Source organism: Puma concolor, chromosome D2 (assembly GCF_028749965.1).
Source record: "Puma concolor isolate L17-30 chromosome D2, mPumCon1.1.hap2, whole genome shotgun sequence".
NCBI classification, from domain to species: Eukaryota; Metazoa; Chordata; class Mammalia; order Carnivora; family Felidae; genus Puma; species Puma concolor.
The window spans coordinates 79,783,563-79,800,875 of NC_141677.1; the positions used below are offsets into that span (position 1 = coordinate 79,783,563).

Below are 17,313 nucleotides of genomic sequence, written 5' to 3' on the forward strand. Positions count from 1 at the left end.
TGCCCGTTGGGTGAGGTTCAGAAGGAAATGGGATGGGCTCAGGAGCTTGCCAGCGACGAGAAAATCGAAGTGCAAGTGAACACCAAACACCAGGCCTGAACAGGAGACGCCAGACAGAGGCAGAGAAAGTGCTTCAGGAACTCAAGAGGGACAGGTCATTTCCAGATGGGAAGTCTCAGGGCAAGATGCAGGGAAGATGCAGCCTTGAATTTGCCTCCTGAAACTCATCCTGAAGCCTGCAGGGATTTTCGTGGCCATTCCAAATGGCTGCTCTGTGAGAGCAGCCTCAGCTCCCACATCCCTTCTGGCAAATCTCTCCACCACTGGAGTGCGGAAATGGCCTCATCAGCCAAGCCCTCTGGAGAGAGTGCTCTGCTCACAAAGCCAGGGTTTTGTTAACAAGTACAAAATGTAGTTTCAGATGGACAGTCTGTGAGTAAAAAGGGGTCCAGACAGGGGAAAGATCAGGAACAGAGGGGAGCTGATGAACAGGAGTGGAGAGGAGTATGTCCTACTGCTGAGACCAAGAGAATCCTGGCCTCTCCAACTCAGCTGGGGGTTCCGGTCAGCAGTTACAGGCACTGGCAGCTGAATTAGCAAGACTCCGTGTTAAAGGGATCTAGAAGGGAGGGAATCTGCTTCTGAAGATTTGCTTGGAGAATGCCAGAGGGAGAATCTCGGGTTTTCTGAAATGTCTTTTAGGTGCCATTGGGCTTCACCCCATCATTACACAGATAAGCTAACCTAAACCCAGACATGTCCCATCGCTTTGTTCCCACTCTCTCCAAGATGACAGTTGTCCTCCTTCAGGACAGTGTGACAGAACTGTGCAGGAGAGGAGCTAGATGAGAGTGGGTGAAACTGTCGGGAGGAGAAGAGCCAAATGAGCTCCTCCAGCTGGGAATTTCTGCTGAGTCGGAAACTGGAAACGCTCTAAGATCAATATATATTTTTCTTCTGGGCATTGGAGATAACTTCTCTTTATATTGCAATATAATACTACAAGATAGTTGCCCCAAGTCACCAAGTGGCTAGTACACAAATTTAAGTGCATTTATTACTATTTTTTTTAATGTTTATTTACTTTTGAGAGATAGCACAAGCAGGGGAGGGCAGAGGGAGAGAAAGACACGGAATCCGAAGCAGGCTCCAGGCTCTGAGCTGTCAGCACAGAGCTGAATGCAGGGCTCGAACTCAGGAAGTGTGAGATCATGACCTGAGCTGAAGTCAGACCTTAACCAACTGAGCCACCCAGGGGTCCCTAAGTGCATTTATAACAAACAACAACAAACACCAGAGGCAAAGAATTATTTTCAATATTGCATTTATTCAAAACTACATAAATATGTTACATAATACATAATGTAAACATTATAAAACTTGACTTGAATAATAAAACATTCTACTAAGAAAGAAAGACTGCGCATGAAGATTTTTGTGCCCACCCAAGTCAGAGTCCCTCGTTTACATCACAGAAGCATGGTGGCAGGGAATCAAAGTCGGCATACAAGCTACATTCGTCACAGCACTGGAGGTTGGGATAAGACCCAGCAGTGATGGCTGCGGCCGCGACCTTGTCCAGGGGTGAATTTTTTAAGGCCAAACAAAGAGGTGCCTTTGAACATCTTAAGAAAAGACATACGTAAAGTGTAGGATTAGAATTTTTCTTCTCCATCCATTTGTCACAATTATCGGGGTACCTGGGAAGTTTAGGGCTGGAGCCAATTAAATACGTGACACCAGCCCCAAACTAGAGTTCTCTGGCCCTGTCCCAAGTTCCTGTCTAACCCCCTCCTCTCCTAGGATTGTTAGAAATGTAAAATCAGGTTGCAGCAAATAAGGGAGAGTGAACTACAAGCGTGGATCCCCCAGCGGACCGCTGCAGGCCCATCAAGTGCAGAGCGTGATCGGGAAGAGGGTCAACTCAGTGAGGGTAGGTGAAGCAAAGCAGCACCCAGCCACCCAGCCGAGAACATTCTACTTATGAGCTCACAGCCCTAAGCCAGAAGGGGAAAAAAACCAAGGTTCTACACTCACCTGCCTTTGCCTTTTCCAACCCACTTGCCCTTCCTGGCCTCACCCAGGGTGGGGCCACAGGGCAAGGAATGACCTTGCTCAAGCAGAGAGCCCCAGGTATCCTATTTGAGGGGGTATTTTTCACTCTTACCCACATCACTCACTTCAATGCGTTGGCTACTTTGTAGTAAAGACAGATGACAACAGCCATCAGCACAAGCATGGCCACCAGGATACCGCCAGCAATGCTGAACATAATTATTGTGTTGACTTTAGTAGACTTATCTAGGCAGAGAAGTGAAGGCAAGCAGTGAATGTGGCCTCCCTCCCCACACACCCACCTAGCGACCTCAGCAGCTTCCTCTAGTGGAAAAAGAATGAAACCCAAACCATGGATCCTTATGCAAAATGAGTCTTCCCAGAAAGACTAGGACCCTACGCTGGCCCAGAGAGGGGGAAAGGGTTTATGTTTGAAGAGAGGAGACTGAAATACAAAATCCAGAAAGAAAGAAGAACGTGGAAGAGTCCCATTCTTCCTTTCACAGGAAGTAATGCGCAGCTATACAAATGGTTTTAGTCCCAAATACCTGGATTTCCTGAGATACATTCATTTTCAGATTCAGAATTAAGTCCTCACTCGATATCAAGCTAAAAAGTCTATGGGAACGATTAAGGGGATGACTTTTTAAAAAGGTTACATTCAACAATGCTGATCATATACAAATCCATTTTGTAAGTGATACATGTTTCAGGAAAACAGTTTTCTATTCTTCCACTGACAACTGCCATTTTTCCTTCTAAATCCTCCCAGGAAATCCAGTTTTTCTGGAATACGCAATTTGTTTAACCTTATTCCCTGAAACTGGGGGAAAGTGAAGAAGGACTGAAGAATAAACAATCCAACTGCCAAAACATACTTACTATTTTTTTCTTTAAAAAAAATTTTTTTAAACATTTATTTACTTTTGAGAGACAGAATGAGACAGAGCATGAGTGGGGGAGTGGCAGAGAGAGGCGGGGACACAGAATCCAAAGCAGGCTCCAGGCTCTGAGCTGTCAGCACAGAGCCCGACTCGGGGCTCAAACTCACAGACCACGGGATCATGACCTGAGCCGAAGTTGGATGCTTAACCGACTGAGCCACCCAGGCGCCCCCATACTTACTATTTTCTAACTCTTCCATGCTCGATGAACACCGGCAGTAAAACAAAATTACAATTAATATAAACTTTAGGGAACAGTACATCTTATCAGGAATTTCTCAAACTTTTAATTTGAGAAAGAAAGTTCTAATTATCCCGTTAGGAGTAATTAAGATACGAAGTTTGAAGAGCTTATTTTTAGATGCATAGTCTCCACGAGAGCTGGCAGAATGCACAGCCAATGTCCAGCTCCAACTTCTATGCCTGTCAGGCCATACATGGGCTGTGTGACATCAATACTTCAGACACCAACTCCCTTTCAGAGAGTTCTGAATTCCATTCCATGTTCAGATATATGTTAGGACCAACAGCAAGACGAATGTCCAAATCCTATTCTAAATAATTTACTCTCAGTCTCACCTTTTTAAGTTTTCTTCCCTCAGAAAACCTTTTAGGGCTTGACCATTAATCAAAAGCAAATCTGGGATTTCAATAAAGTAAAATGACAGTAGTGTGGTAGTGTGGAGAGTCTAATATCTAAAAATACTCATATATTTAAAAGTTCAATTATAGAAGACTGGGTAGACTTTATATTGTGGCAACACAATAGAATAATAGTTGTAGTCATTCTACAGGACTCAGATATAGGTTAACAGACTTTGGGACATTATACTTCTTGGCTAAGGCAAAAAGATTTCAAAAAGTAATTTGAATAGGATGCCTGTTATAAATCAGGATTCTATTATTTTGAAGTACTCACACCTAACAAAGCTCGTTCAATTAAATGAGGAAACTATTTTAACTATGAAGGGTTATTCCTTGTTGCTTTGTCCAAACCCTGGGTGGAATCACAAACAGCAGGGGAGTTATCAACAAACGCAGTGGCATAAGACCTCTGAAAATTCTTTCCTCTCTGAAAGCAATGAGGAATCTAGCAGAAAAACTGACTTTTTCAGACTCTGAAAATTAAAAGCTTGGTGCAGCTCAGGAAACATTTATTTAAGAAGAACTGAATCTTAGTATAAACAGCAAGGTTTACGGCATTGTTCCATCCTTCACTCTCCAGCTCCATGGCAACCTTGAAAATAACTGCCCAGGCTCCAATGCAGCCACCAAAGGGAAAATAGAGGTAAAGCTCTATCAAAGCCTTATTCCCAAAGAACTGTCATTATTTGACCTGTATGCTGGTTACCTGAAAATCCTCACTTGCAAAGCTATCTGTCTGTTATTTGACATAACGTAAGAGTTCACCCAGTGCAAAAAGTCTTCTTCTAAGGGGATTTTGGCAAAAACAATTACAGACAATAGTTTTAATTTCCTGGCTGCCTGAGGTAGGTGGATAACATCCGGGGCAAATCACAGAGTAGCCAAACAGCTTAAAGGAAAAGTTGGTAAATTAGATGTCCATAGGAGTTTTGAAAAGCTCTGATATATTCCTGGGACTCTAAGCCATGCACAGGTATAGGGTTGTGTGCATGTCTAAGGCTGTGAGCATACTCAAGAAAGACATGAGATGGCCCTAAGCATTCACCTCTGACTGACCTTGAGGCTTTTTCCAAGCAAAAAGTGAAGGCTATGGCAGAGTTTTCAATTGCTTGGCTGATTGCCAAAGGCATGCCCCAACATGCACACAGAGCCCCTCATGAAAGACTAGTGGATTTAATTGGTTCCAGGCATTTAAGGTAATCTTTGTCCAATCATTAGCTGATCACTAAGCTAATCAACAGAGACTTCAGTGTCCACATACAACAAAGATTACAGATTTTATAGAATTTGTTGAGAAGTCACCAAACAAAAACAAACTCTGGATAGCAGGGAGAATCAGATTTCCAGAGTTGCCATGTTATATTATTTTAAATGTCTAGTTTTCATTGAGACTACAAGACATGCAAAAAAAAAAAAAAAAAGAGATAGAGAGAAGAAAAAAAGAAAAGAAAGAAAAAGGAAGGAAGGAAGGGAGGAAGGAAGGAAGGAAGGAAAGAAAAAACAAAAGTATGGCTGATAAAAGTGAAGTAATTAATAAAAAACTTTCCTTAGGAAGCCCAGACATTGGCCCTACTAGACACAGGTTTTAAATCAACTATTTTAAATATTTTCAAAGGAATCCATGTCTAAAGAACTAAAGTATGACAATAATGACTGTGATGGAGAGTATCAACAAAGAGAGAAATTAGTAAAGAGTCAAACAGAAATTTCGGAGTTGGAAAGTGTAACTGAGAAAAATTCATGAGAAGAGCTTAACAGCAGATCTGAGGAGGCAGAAGAAATAATCAGTGAGCTCAAAGATAGGTCAATTGAGAATATCCAGTCTGAGGAACAGAAAAAAAAAAAGGATGAATAAAAATCAACACAGAAATTCCTGTTCCACCACAACATGTAAAAAGCTTGGGAGTTGCCATCCTCAAAATAAGAAAAAAGCTGAACAAATTGATAATCATAATGTCTTCCTAGGTCAACCAGTGAATTGAAGTCACAGGGCAAATAGACACCCCAAAACTGAAGAGACTGGTGAATATAGAGAATCACAGCTTCTCAGAAGCAGAAGCCACTGCTAGAGTCAGCAACTGATAGGAATTTTTAAATGGTAATTGATAAATTGCTGGAGGCTGAATGAGGACCAGCATGGAAGAAACAAATTCTTGGGGTCCCAAGTTTCATCTGGGAGGGGAGCCACTTTCATGAATTTTACCTCAAGGAGATCAACTAGATCTGTGAAGACCACAGAAAAATCCCCTCATGTTTTGGTCTCCACTGATACCGCAGTGGAGGTGGTCTTATTCAGGAGATGAAAGTCCTGAATTTCCAGTAAGCCTTCTCTGATACTACCCCAGCAATTAAGCGGAATGGTGCCTCATTATCACTGGGTCAAAACGAAAAGTTCACACTTCCCAAGATCTCCACGATGGGGGTGTTATCACCCAGTGTTCTCTGACACTAGTCTGGCAGGAAGGGGTGATTTGGGACAATACTTTATAGCCTGGTGAGAGTGAAAGTCTAGCCTAAGTCTTTACTGGGGAGGGGGGGTGGGGGTGAGCCACAGTTTTTTTCTGGGATATTTGGCTGGAATACAGGCTCCCTGTCTTGTCAGGCTCCCCCCCCCCTTTTTTTTTTTTTTGGTCCTTTGGCTAGAGACAACAGGGTTTTGCTTTTTTGGTTTGTTGGCTTGTTGTTTGTTTTTGTATTTTTTTTTTTTTGTTTTTTGTGTTTGTTTTTGTCTGCACCCATTGGTGTTCCCAGGTTGCTGCTTCTTCATCTCCAAGTCTGGAAATATGAGGCAGTAAAAAAACCCAGAGAGCTCACCACCATGTTCCTTGGATTTCAAGTTTCCTAACTTGTCTGTTTTCTTCTCTCCACCTGTCAAGGCCTTGTGTTTGTTTTATACATAACGTCCAGGATTTTTAGTCACACTTGGTAGAAAGCATAAAAGTACACCTACTCCATCTTCCCAGAAGCAGAAGTCCCTCATATGGAAGATTTGGGGTTTTGTTGTTTTTATTTTTACATTTTAGTTAGTTAACATACAGTACAATATTGGTTTCAGAAGTAGAATTCAGTGACTCATCACTTACACACAACATCCAGTGCTCATCACAAGTGCCCTCTTTAATACCCATCACCCATCTAGTCTATCTCTCACCCACCTCCCTCCATCAACCCTGTTTGTTCTCTATTATCAGGAGTCTCTTGTAGTTTGTTTCCCTTTCTTCTCCCCACCCCCCCCCCCCATCCCACCCAACCACACGTTCATCTGTTTTGTTTCTTAAATTCCACAAGCTAAATCATGTTATTTGTCTTTCTCTGGTTGACTTATTTCACATTCTACCTCCAGCCACATTGCTGCAAATGGCAAGATTTCATTCTTTACACACACCATATCTTCTTTATCTTTTGATCAGTCAATGGACATTTGTGCTCTGTTTAGCTATTGTTGACAATGCTTATATGGGAGACGGTGAAATCGATCCTCTACTTAATGGCCATAGTCACTGTGCCAATCCTGCACTTGTCTGCCTCTGAAAGTGAATGCCTCCTTAAATCTTGTGTCCCAGGCACTTCACGTGTCATCTTAGATGGGGCCCTGTCCACCTTTCCACACAGTCTATCTTTCCAGCTTCATCTCTCACTGCATTTCCCCATACGCCATGCATTTTCATGCCACTGAGCCTTGACTAGATGGCTCTCCCAGTCCCTTTCCTCCTCTATCTGCCGTAATACTAACCCTGCAGGGCTTTACTCAATGCAACATCCTCGGTAAATTCTTCACTGCGTCCCATCTGTCTCCCATGTTAATTGCTCGTTTTCCTCTGTATCCATGACACGTGCTTGTACCTCTCTAAAAATTTGAATTCCAGGGGCGCTAGGTGGCTCAGTTAAGCATCCGACTTCAGTTTAGGTCATGAGCTCATAGCTCGTGAGTTCGAGCCCCACGTCAGGCTCTTTACTGACCACTCAGAGCCTGGAGCCTGCTTGGATTCTGTGTCTGCCCCTCCGCTGCTCATGCTCTGTCTCTCAAAAATAAACATAAAAATTTTAATTTGAGTTTCATTTGCCATAAGGATTTCCAGTTCCTGTTTTAACTCTGAACAGACATTTGTCTTGAGTACAGGAACCTACTATGTTCACTCTCACTGAACCCAATACTCTGGAGTTGAATTAACTGTGGGGTGTTTTTCTGATTTTTATCTCACAAAAATGTTTTTTTCCAAGCTTCTTTTCTATGCCCTCCATCGAAGCAGCAACTATTCTGAGGGACATGTTCTCGAATGAGCTTAGTCATGATTAAATAGACAAGTTATGTAGACCTTCCCTACAGAGATGGCCACTTCATTTCTTGGTTTCCTTTTATTCCTGTGGTTACTTGGTTGCCATTTGAGGAGTCTGTACATTGAAAATTTGCCTTGTATCAAGGTATGTTTCACCGGGCAGAAACTCAGGATCCCCAATATCAAACAGAGGGCTTAGAGTCCACTAGGTGCTGACACATTTCATGGGCAATGACCCAAATATGAATTTTGTCAATCTGATAACAACTTGCCTGATCTAAACCTCTAAATTCAGACAGAGCAATAAATTCGGACAAAACAGTAAACCATGAGCATTATTATTTCATTTATTGTTCAGAATATTTTAGGGGCTCCTGGGTGGCTCAATCAATTGGGCGACCAACTCTTGATTTTGGCTCAAGTCATGACCCCACTTTCATGAGATCGAGCCCCATGTTGGGCTCTGCACTGACAGTGTGGAGTCTGCTTGGGATTCTCTCTCCCTCTCTGTCCCTCTCCCACTCTCTCAAAATAAATAAATAAACATTAAAATATAATATTCTACTCATTACTTATTAGTCAGCAACATTAAGCTACTGACCTTATTACTTCCAATATGTTTTAGCAGTATTTTTCTGATCTTCACTGGAGATGGCCAGAAGACAATGACTAAGACTTGGACAGATGAGGAAACTGAAGCACAGAGAGCAGAAGTGACTCCCTTAGGTCCCCTAGCAAGTCACTGGCAGGGCAGGAACTAAGGCCTGGTTCTGTGATCTATCCCTCCAGCCCCCTCCTCCCAGGTCCAATGCCCTTCTACCCCCTCAACCTTTCTGCAACCCTCTGAAATGATGTGTGCCCCATTCACAGTGCCCACTAAACCTATCACCCAGAGGCTTTGATTTTGGCTCGGAGCTGAAAGATATGCAAACCGGTTGCATTTCATTTAGGGAAGGGCCTGGTTATTGTTAATATTTTCATCCTAAGTGCTCACTGGCAATTCACATGTAGTGATCGGTCAGGAGTACTGAGAGTGGGGCAGGTGGGTGGCTCAGTCAGTTCAGTGTCTGGCTCTTGATTTTGGCTCAGGTCATGATCTCAAGATCATGGGATCAAGCCCAGTGTCAAGCCCCATGGCAGGCTCTCTCCCTCTTCCTCTGCCCCTCTTGTGAGCATGCCTGTGCACTCTCTCCTAATAAAAGAAAGAAAAAAAAAGGTACTCAGAGTGGTGGGAGGGGCCGTGTGTTCCAGATGGCAAAAAGTAGGCGGTGGCTGTATGCAGAATCCAGGAGTTGAACTTTGTGATGTGATCCAGGTTACAGGGTTTGTTTTCCTGGCAAATTCTTCATCATTCACACCCACAAGGACTTTCACCCAGACCCCTTACTTTGCCAAGTGCCCATCCTGTGGCTCTCGCCTGGGGCAGGTGGTTGCAAACACCCTGCTACTTGTAAATTGCACATCTGTGGCAGAAAGCAGCCCAGGTTCCAGGCTACTGGGATAAGCCTGTGAGCACCCCCTTACTTGGCCCAGGTTGCATCTCCAGACCTCTTCCACAGCTCCTGCTCTGCTCCCAGGATCTTCATCTTTACCCTCAGACTCCTGCTCAGCTGAGGACCTTGCTATGGTTCTGGCAACTGCCATGAAAAGAGTCAGGTTTTGCCCTAAATAGGAAGGATCTTCCAAACTGAAATCCTCTTCTAGCAGTACATGCTACTATGCCAGTTAATTCCCTGATTAATTCCCAAATCTGTGTCTGTGTAAGACTGGTTCTAATGCTTGCTTTGTCTTTTCAGCCTAAGTTTTTCTAAATGCCTTTTAGCATGCATTATGTTTTGCTGAAAACCAGACATAATGTATCTGGAGAAATGTATAGGAACTGAAGTAATCAGGTTGTTAGTGTGGAGTTTTATGTTAATCTGGTTAAGTTAGGCTATGTTTAACGTTTGCTGTAACTATAGGTGTCAGAGGCTTCAATTTCCTCCAGTATTCTTGCTTTTGTTCCTCCACCCCCGTCTTTGGTTTCCCTAGAAACTCTTTTAAAATAGTGTGCATCCTACTCTTTCAACTGTCATCTGTTTTTACACTGAAGCCCTATTAATATTGGTAAGGCACTGGGGAAGGAAGGCATTCCAGAATCTTATGACTAAATCTATTTTTAGCATACCTGAGTCCCTAGCCTGTCACCATCAAAAATGTCTTTTTTTTTCCCCCTGCCCCTACTTGCTGACTGGAAGGCTAAAGGGGTCAGAGTAGTCTAATTGCTCATCCCCAGGTCACAAAAGACTCTGGTGGTTTCCCCTGAGGGTACACCTTTGTTAAGAACACTGTGGGCTGGAGCATCTGGGTGACTAGGTCAGTTAAGCCTCTGACTTCAGCTCAGGTCATAATCTCATGGTTCATAGGTCTGAGTCAGGCTCTGTGTTGACAGCTTGGAGCCTGGAGCCTGCTTCAGATTCTGTGTCTCCCTCTCTCTGTGACCCTCCCCCACTTATGTACTGTCTCTCTCGTTCAAAAATAAATAAACAAATTTTTTTTTTTTTTTTTTTTTTTTTTTTAGGAATACTGTGGGCTGTATTTCCAGATGGTTACTTTCCCCTCCCCACTGCAGAAAGCCTGATGGGATTCTTCTCCAATCTTCACTGTGTAAATATGGTGGGGTTCCTGGAAGTAAAACCCATAAAAGTATGGGACCTCCTAAATGTGGGCTCTCAGGAGTTTCCATCTCCTAGCTAGCTAGTTCACACTTGGCTTCCAGCAATTTATTAATGACCATTTAAGTGTTCCTACAAGTTACTGCCTCCAGAAGATTCTGTCCCTGATAAGCAAATCTCAAGTGTGATTTTCTGCATTTACCTCTCTCCAGTTTTCAGAGTGGCTCTTTGTTTGCCCTGTGACCTCAATTATCTGGTAGATTTTTTAAAAGTCATTGATTTTCAGTTGAAACAGCTATTCTCTTATGATAAAGACAGTTGTGATGAATTCCAAACTCTTTGCATGTCAGAGCTGAAACCAAAAGTGTTGATTTTTTTTTTAATTAATAATATAAACCCACATAAACAAAAGCTCTTTGGAGTATTCAACCCATGAGAATGTAAAGGGTCCTAGGCCAAAAGTATCTGAGAACTACTGTGTTACAATACACAGTCAGTCACGATTCACACTATAAATACTAAGTTAATAATAAACTGCTCTTTAAAATAGCTAAGCCAATCTGAAAAAGAAAAGGGAGATGACCCAAATGGATAAAATCATGAGTGAAAATGGAATTATTACAACCAATCCCTCAGAAATACAAGCAATTATTAGGGAATACTATGAAAAATTATATGCCGACAAACTGGACAAACTGGAAGAAATGGACAAATTCCTAAGCACCCACGCACTTCCAAAATTCAAACAGGAAGAAACAGAAAACTTGAACAGACCCATAACCAGCGAAGAAATTGAATCAGTTATCAAAAATCTCCCAACAAATAAGAATCCGGGACCAGATGGCTTCCCTGGGGAATTCTACCAGACATTTAAAGCAGAGATAATACCTAGCCTTCTCAAGCTTCTCCAAAAGATAGAAAGGGAAGGAAAACTTTCAGACTCATTCTATGAAGCGGTATTGATTCCTAAACGAAACAGAGACCCAGCAAAAAAAGAGAACTACAGGCCAATATCCTTGATGAATATGGATGCAAAAATTCTCAATAAGATACTAGCAAATTGAATTCAACAGCATATAAAAAGAATTATTCACCATGATCAAGTGGGATTCATTCCTGAGCTACAGGGCTGGTTCAACACTCGTAAATCAATCAATGTAATACATCACATTAATAAAAGAAAAGAACCATATGATCCTGTCAATGGATGCAGAAAAAGCATTTGACAAAATTCAGCATCCTTTCTTAATAAAACCCTCGAGAAAGTCGGGATAGAAGGAACATACTTAAACATCATAAAAGCCATTTAAGAAAAGCCCACAGCTAATATCATCCTCAATGGGGAAAAACTGAGAGCTTTTTCCCTGAGATCAGGAACACGACAGGGATGCCCACTCTCACCACTGTTGTTTAACATACTGTTGGAAGTGCTAGCATCAGCAATCAGACAACAAAAGGAAATCAAAGGCATCAAAATTGGCAAAGATGAATTCAAGCTTTCACTTTTTGCAGATGACATGATATTATACACGGAAAACCCGACAGACTCCACCAAAAGTCTGCTAGAACTGATACATGAATTCAGCAAAGTCCCAGGATACAAAATTAATGTACAGAAATCAGTTGCATTCTTTTTTTTTTTTTTAATTTTATTTTCAACGTTTTTTTATTTATTTTTGGGACAGAGCGAGACAGAGCATGAACGGGGGAGGGGCAGAGACAGAGGGAGACACAGAATCGGAAACAGGCTCCAGGCTCTGAGCCATCAGCCCAGAGCCCAACGCGGGGCTCGAACTCACAGACCGCGAGATGGTGACCTGGTTGAAGTCGGACGCTTAACCGACTGCGCCACCCAGGCGCCCCGAAATCAGTTGCATTCTTATACACTAATAATGAAGCAACAGAAAGACAAATAAAAAAACTGATCCCATTCACAATTGCATCAAGAATCATAAAATACCTAGGAATAAACCTAACCAAAGAAGTAAAAGATGTGTGTGCTGAAAACTATAGAAAGCTTATGAAGGAAATTGAAGAAGATACAAAGAAATGGAAAAACATTCTGTGCTCATGGATCGGAAGAATAAATATTGTTAAAATGTCAATACTACCCAAAGCTATCTACACATTCAATGCAATCCCAATCAAAATTGCACCAGCATTATTCTTGAAGCAATCCTAAAATTTGTATGGAACCACAAAAGACCCTGAATAGCCAAAGTAATATTGAAGAAGAAGACCAAAGCGGGAGGCATCACAAGCCCAGACTTTAGCCTCTACTACAAAGCTGTAATCATCAAGACAGAATGGTACTGGCACAAAAACAGACACATAGACCAATGGAATAGAATAGAAACCCCAGAACTAGACCCACAAAAGTATGGCCAGCTAATCTTTGACAAAGCAGGAAAGAATATCTGATGGAAAAAAGACAGTCTCTTTAACAAATGGTGCTGGGACAACGGGACAGCAACATGCAGAAGAATGAAACTAACCCACTTTCTTACACCATTCACAAAAATAAACTCAAAATGGATAAAGGATCTGAATGTGAGACAGGAAACCATCAAAACCCTAGAAGAGAAAGTAGGAAAAAACCTCTCTGACCTCAGCCGCAGCAATTTCTTACTTGACACATCTCCAAAGGCAAGGAAATTAAAAGCAAAAATGAACTATTGCGACCTCATGAAGATAAAAAGCTTCTGCACTGCAAAGGAAACAATCAACAAAACTAAAAGGCAACCAACAGAATGGAAAAAGATATTTGCAAATGACACATCAGACAAAGGGCTAGCATCCAAAATCTATAAAGAACTCACCAAACTCCACACCCAAAAACCAAATAATCCAGTGAAGAAATGGGCAGAGGGGCGCCTGGGTGGCTCAGTCAGTTGAGCGTCTGACTTCGGCTCAGGTCATAATCTCACGGCTCATGAGTTCGAGCCCTGGTCGGGCTCTGTGCTGACCGCTCAGAGCCTGGAGCCTGCTTTGGATTCTGTGTCTCCCTCTCTCTCTGCCCCTCCTCCACTCATGCTCTGTCTCTCACTCTCTCTCAAAAATAAATAAACACTCAAAAAAAATTTTTAAAAAAAGAAATGGGCAGAAAACATGAATAGACACTTCTCTAAAGAAGACATCCAGATGGCCAACAGGCACGTGAAAAGATGCTCAATGTCACTCCTTATCAGGGAAATACACATCAAAACCACACTGAGATATCACCTCACACCAGTCAGAGTGGCCAAAATGAACAAATCAGGAGACTATAGATGCTGGAGAGGATGTGGAGAACAGGAACCCTCTTGCACTGTTGGTGGGAATGCAAACTGGTGCAGCCACTCTGGAAAACAGTGTGGAGGTTCCTCAAAAAATTAAAAATAGATCTACCCTATGACCCAGCAATAGCACTGCTAGGAATTTACCCAAGGGATACAGGAGTGCTGATGCATAGGGGCACTTGTACCCCAATGTTTATGCAGCACTTTCAACAATAGCCAAATTATGGAAAGAGCTTAAATGTCCATCAACTGATGAATGGATAAAGAAATTATGGTTTATATACACAACGGAATACTACTTGGCAATGAGAAAGAATTAAATATGGCCTTTTGTAGCAACATGGATGGAACTGGAGAGTGTTATGCTAAGTGAAATAAGTCATACACAGAAAGACAGATCCATATGTTTTCATTCATGTGGATCCTGAGAAACTTAACAGAAGACCAAGGGGAAAGGGAAAGGAAAAAAAAAAAGTCAGAGAGGGAGAGAGCCAAACCATAAGAGACTCTTAAAAACTGAGAATAAACTGAGGGTTGATGGGGGTGGGAGGGAGGGATGGGTGGGTGATGGGCACTGAGGAGGGCACCTGTTGGGATGAGCCCTGGGTGTTGTATGGAAACCAATTTGACAATAAATTCCATATTAAAATAAATAAAATAAAATAAAATAGCTAAGCCAAAAACTTACATTGTGATATTGGTGGGAAGTTTTTAAAAATATGTTTTATTCTTTATCTGAAGTGGGGGGAAAAAAACAAAAACAAAAAAAAATCTCCAATTCATGACAAGAGTAATGTAGCACATTAAAACCAAGGTAATCTCAGCAACCACCATTCTAGCTTTGAAAAAAAAAAAGCATAAGATTGAATTTACTCATTTCTCCTTTTTCTGCTCCTCTTACATTGTAATAAAGTTCTGAACTCATACTGCTACCCTTATCAGTTCCGTGCAAAAACATATTCTGAATATGTCCAACCAAGTATAAAATAATCTCTAATCTCAATAATCATTCAGATGGTAAGGAACACAAATATGAGAATTATTTCATAAAGTCCCAAACCACAAGGGAGTTATAGTACCTAAAACTTCTAAGTGTAGTACAGAAAAATTAGTAATTAATTCTGTAGTGCAGTGGAGGTCTATACTTGGTTTTCAACAGTAAAGAGGATTTTCCCTGCTATCCAAAAAAAAAAAAAAAAAAAAACACAAAACCATTGTAGGTAGAGAGAAAAGCATGTGCAAAGGTAGAAGAGACCAGAATGCAGGCAGGAGACAAGAGTATGAAAGGCTTTATATGCTAAGCTAATGAACAAAGACGATGGTGACTCAGGAGCAGGACAATCAGAGGACAGTGCAAAGAATGAAATGGAGAAGATGAAAATGAAAGCTAATAACCAGTGAACAAACTCTGGGGATTATTCAAATGAAAGTGCTTGAGAACGGAAGAGGTAGAGGTGGAAAAAGACAGGAAGGTTTTTCTTTTAAAAAAGCAAGCAAGCAAGCAAGAGTAAAAGAAAGAAATGAAAGAAAAAGAAAGAAAGAAAGAAAGAAAGAAAGAAAGAAAGAAAGAAAGAAAGAAAGAAAGAAAGAAAGAAAGAAAGAAAAAGAGAAAAAGAAATCAAGACTTTGTGGTTTATTGGATATATGGGAATGAAAGAAAGGGAAGGACCACAGAACTCTATAGTTTTCTGACCTACAGCTTTCAGTTTTATGTAAGGAAGTCAACACCCAGTTGGTAATATTGATCTTGTTCATTAACTTGAACTCTGAAAAAGAGTATCTTCCTTTGGGGACTGTCCAAATAGGCTACCATGGATCAAAGTTAAATTATGACCATAGGAAGCCGGACATGGGAGGGGGGAGAAAACACACACACACACACACAAAACTGTTTAGACACCTTAGAATCAGTCTAGATTCATCTTTACAAACATGAAAACTAGGACACTTAACAATTAAGAACTTTTAACTTTCTGATTGCTGTACATATCAGATCCCTCGGTGGGGTTTCTCTTTCAATCTTGGTAAATCCTTCTAATATACACTCTGGATAACAGATTACTCACAAAAAATTACACTCCAATTTTTCTAACACCACTCCACAGATAAAAAGAATGAAAAGGGTATTGTACAAGTATCTCCTGCTTTCCCAAAATTCCCACGACACCACCTAGCTTTTATGAAAGCCCTACATTAACACAGCAAGGTCTTATTTTCCTAACAGCAAATAACCTCTTCACATTTCTTTCGGTCATCAAAAACAGGCACTAATGGAGGCCTTTGCGAAAGAAAAGTGGAAAAACTAGAACTTTTGGAAACCTGGGGATGCTCTTCCCTTCCGGCCATTTCTGTTAAGGCAAAGGTTTTTTTTTGTTTTGTTTTTTGTTTTTTTTTTTTTTTACAAGAACACTCCACTTGCGCGCATGAGGGAAATCCGTATTCTCACTGGGCACATATTGTAACATAACTCAAGAACTCAAGAAAAACAAAAAATTATTTTGCACTGAAACAAAAAACTCAGAACATGCAGTCCTAAAACAAAATTAATATGGCGCAGAGTAAGATTTCTACTTTCCGGACTGAATGCCACCATGAATACATGGCTGACAGCCCAACTACGAAGAATGCTGACATTCCAATTTTATTTGAATCTAATTCTCCAGTTCTTTTACAAGGTAAGGTTGACAGGACGGAGCAGAGAGGCCCCAGTTACCTTCCTATCCCATGGGGCAACTAGAAAGTTCCATCAACTCCTTTTTCCCGGAATCAAAGCTTAAAGGTCCTTCAAGTCCCAGCTCAGATGTCACTCCACCAACACTGGGGTCCCACTTCTGCTCGGGACAGGTTTCTGCTCACAGCCACCGCCGCCCCTCTGGCCGCTTTCCACACCTCCCCTCCAGCGCCGAGGCTGGAGGGCGCCAGGTCACCCCGCCGCCGTCCCGCCCTGGCGCCAGCAGCTCACCGACAGGGCGACGTCCAGCCGGCGCCCCGGCTGCACTGCAGCCCGGTGACACCATGCAAACCTCCGCCTGCTAAAGCCAAACTGCCGGCATCCACGCACCCGCCGCCCGAGAGGACGACGTGCTAGGGGACCGCGTGGGGGTCAAAGAAACCCCAACTGCACGGCCCGAATCACCGCCCAGGGTCTGCGGTCGGCGAGAAGGCCACGGCGTCCGCCGCAGGCACAGCGAGGCTCGGCAGCAGGGCCTCCAGGTCGCCGGCAGCGACGGCACCACTCCTACCTGACGATGGGCTCTCCTCAAAGGACCAACCCTCCCGGGCGGCCAGACAACCGTCGTCCACACCACCTGCTACTTCCTCGGACCAACGTCGAAAAATCCGCCTGCGTTCCCGCCAGTCTCGCCCCGCGCCTGCGCACAGCTCCTTTCGTAGGCCGAGGGGCCGTCGGAGCGCATGCTCCGTCCTTGAGCTCATGCTCCGTCCTTGAGCTCTTCCCGGG

General features: G+C 42.4%; 1 protein-coding gene across 2 annotated transcripts; it reads right to left on the reverse strand.

The window, feature by feature from the left end:
* Positions 1-1,307: 1,307 nt before the first annotated feature.
* Positions 1,308-17,277, reverse strand: FAM24B (family with sequence similarity 24 member B). Of its 2 annotated transcripts, none has more exons than XM_086681084.1 (3): positions 17,096-17,277; positions 2,181-2,301; positions 1,308-1,625 (listed from the first exon to the last, which is right to left on the reverse strand). In XM_086681084.1, exons 2-3 carry the CDS (start codon positions 2,270-2,272, stop codon positions 1,451-1,453), a joined length of 267 nt encoding a protein of 88 aa, XP_086537210.1. In that variant the 5' UTR covers positions 2,273-2,301; positions 17,096-17,277; the 3' UTR covers positions 1,308-1,450. The 2 variants fall into 2 exon arrangements, with proteins under 2 accessions (XP_086537210.1, XP_086537211.1); XM_086681085.1 differs by lacking the exon at positions 17,096-17,277 and adding an exon at positions 3,181-6,852.
* Between the last annotated feature and the right edge of the window lie 36 nt (positions 17,278-17,313).

Excerpts from the sequence above, each read along its gene's own strand:
- FAM24B (XM_086681085.1), bottom strand. The coding sequence starts at position 3,262 with ATGTACTGTTCCCTAAAGTTTATATTAATTGTAATTTTGTTTTACTGC. Across the intron at positions 2,302-3,180 it reads CATGGAAGAGTTAGAAAATA|ATAAGTCTACTAAAGTCAAC; the intron begins GTAAGTATGGGG and ends TTCTCTGCCTAG. Across the intron at positions 1,626-2,180 it reads AAAGTAGCCAACGCATTGAA|ATGTTCAAAGGCACCTCTTT; the intron begins GTGAGTGATGTG and ends TCTTTTCTTAAG.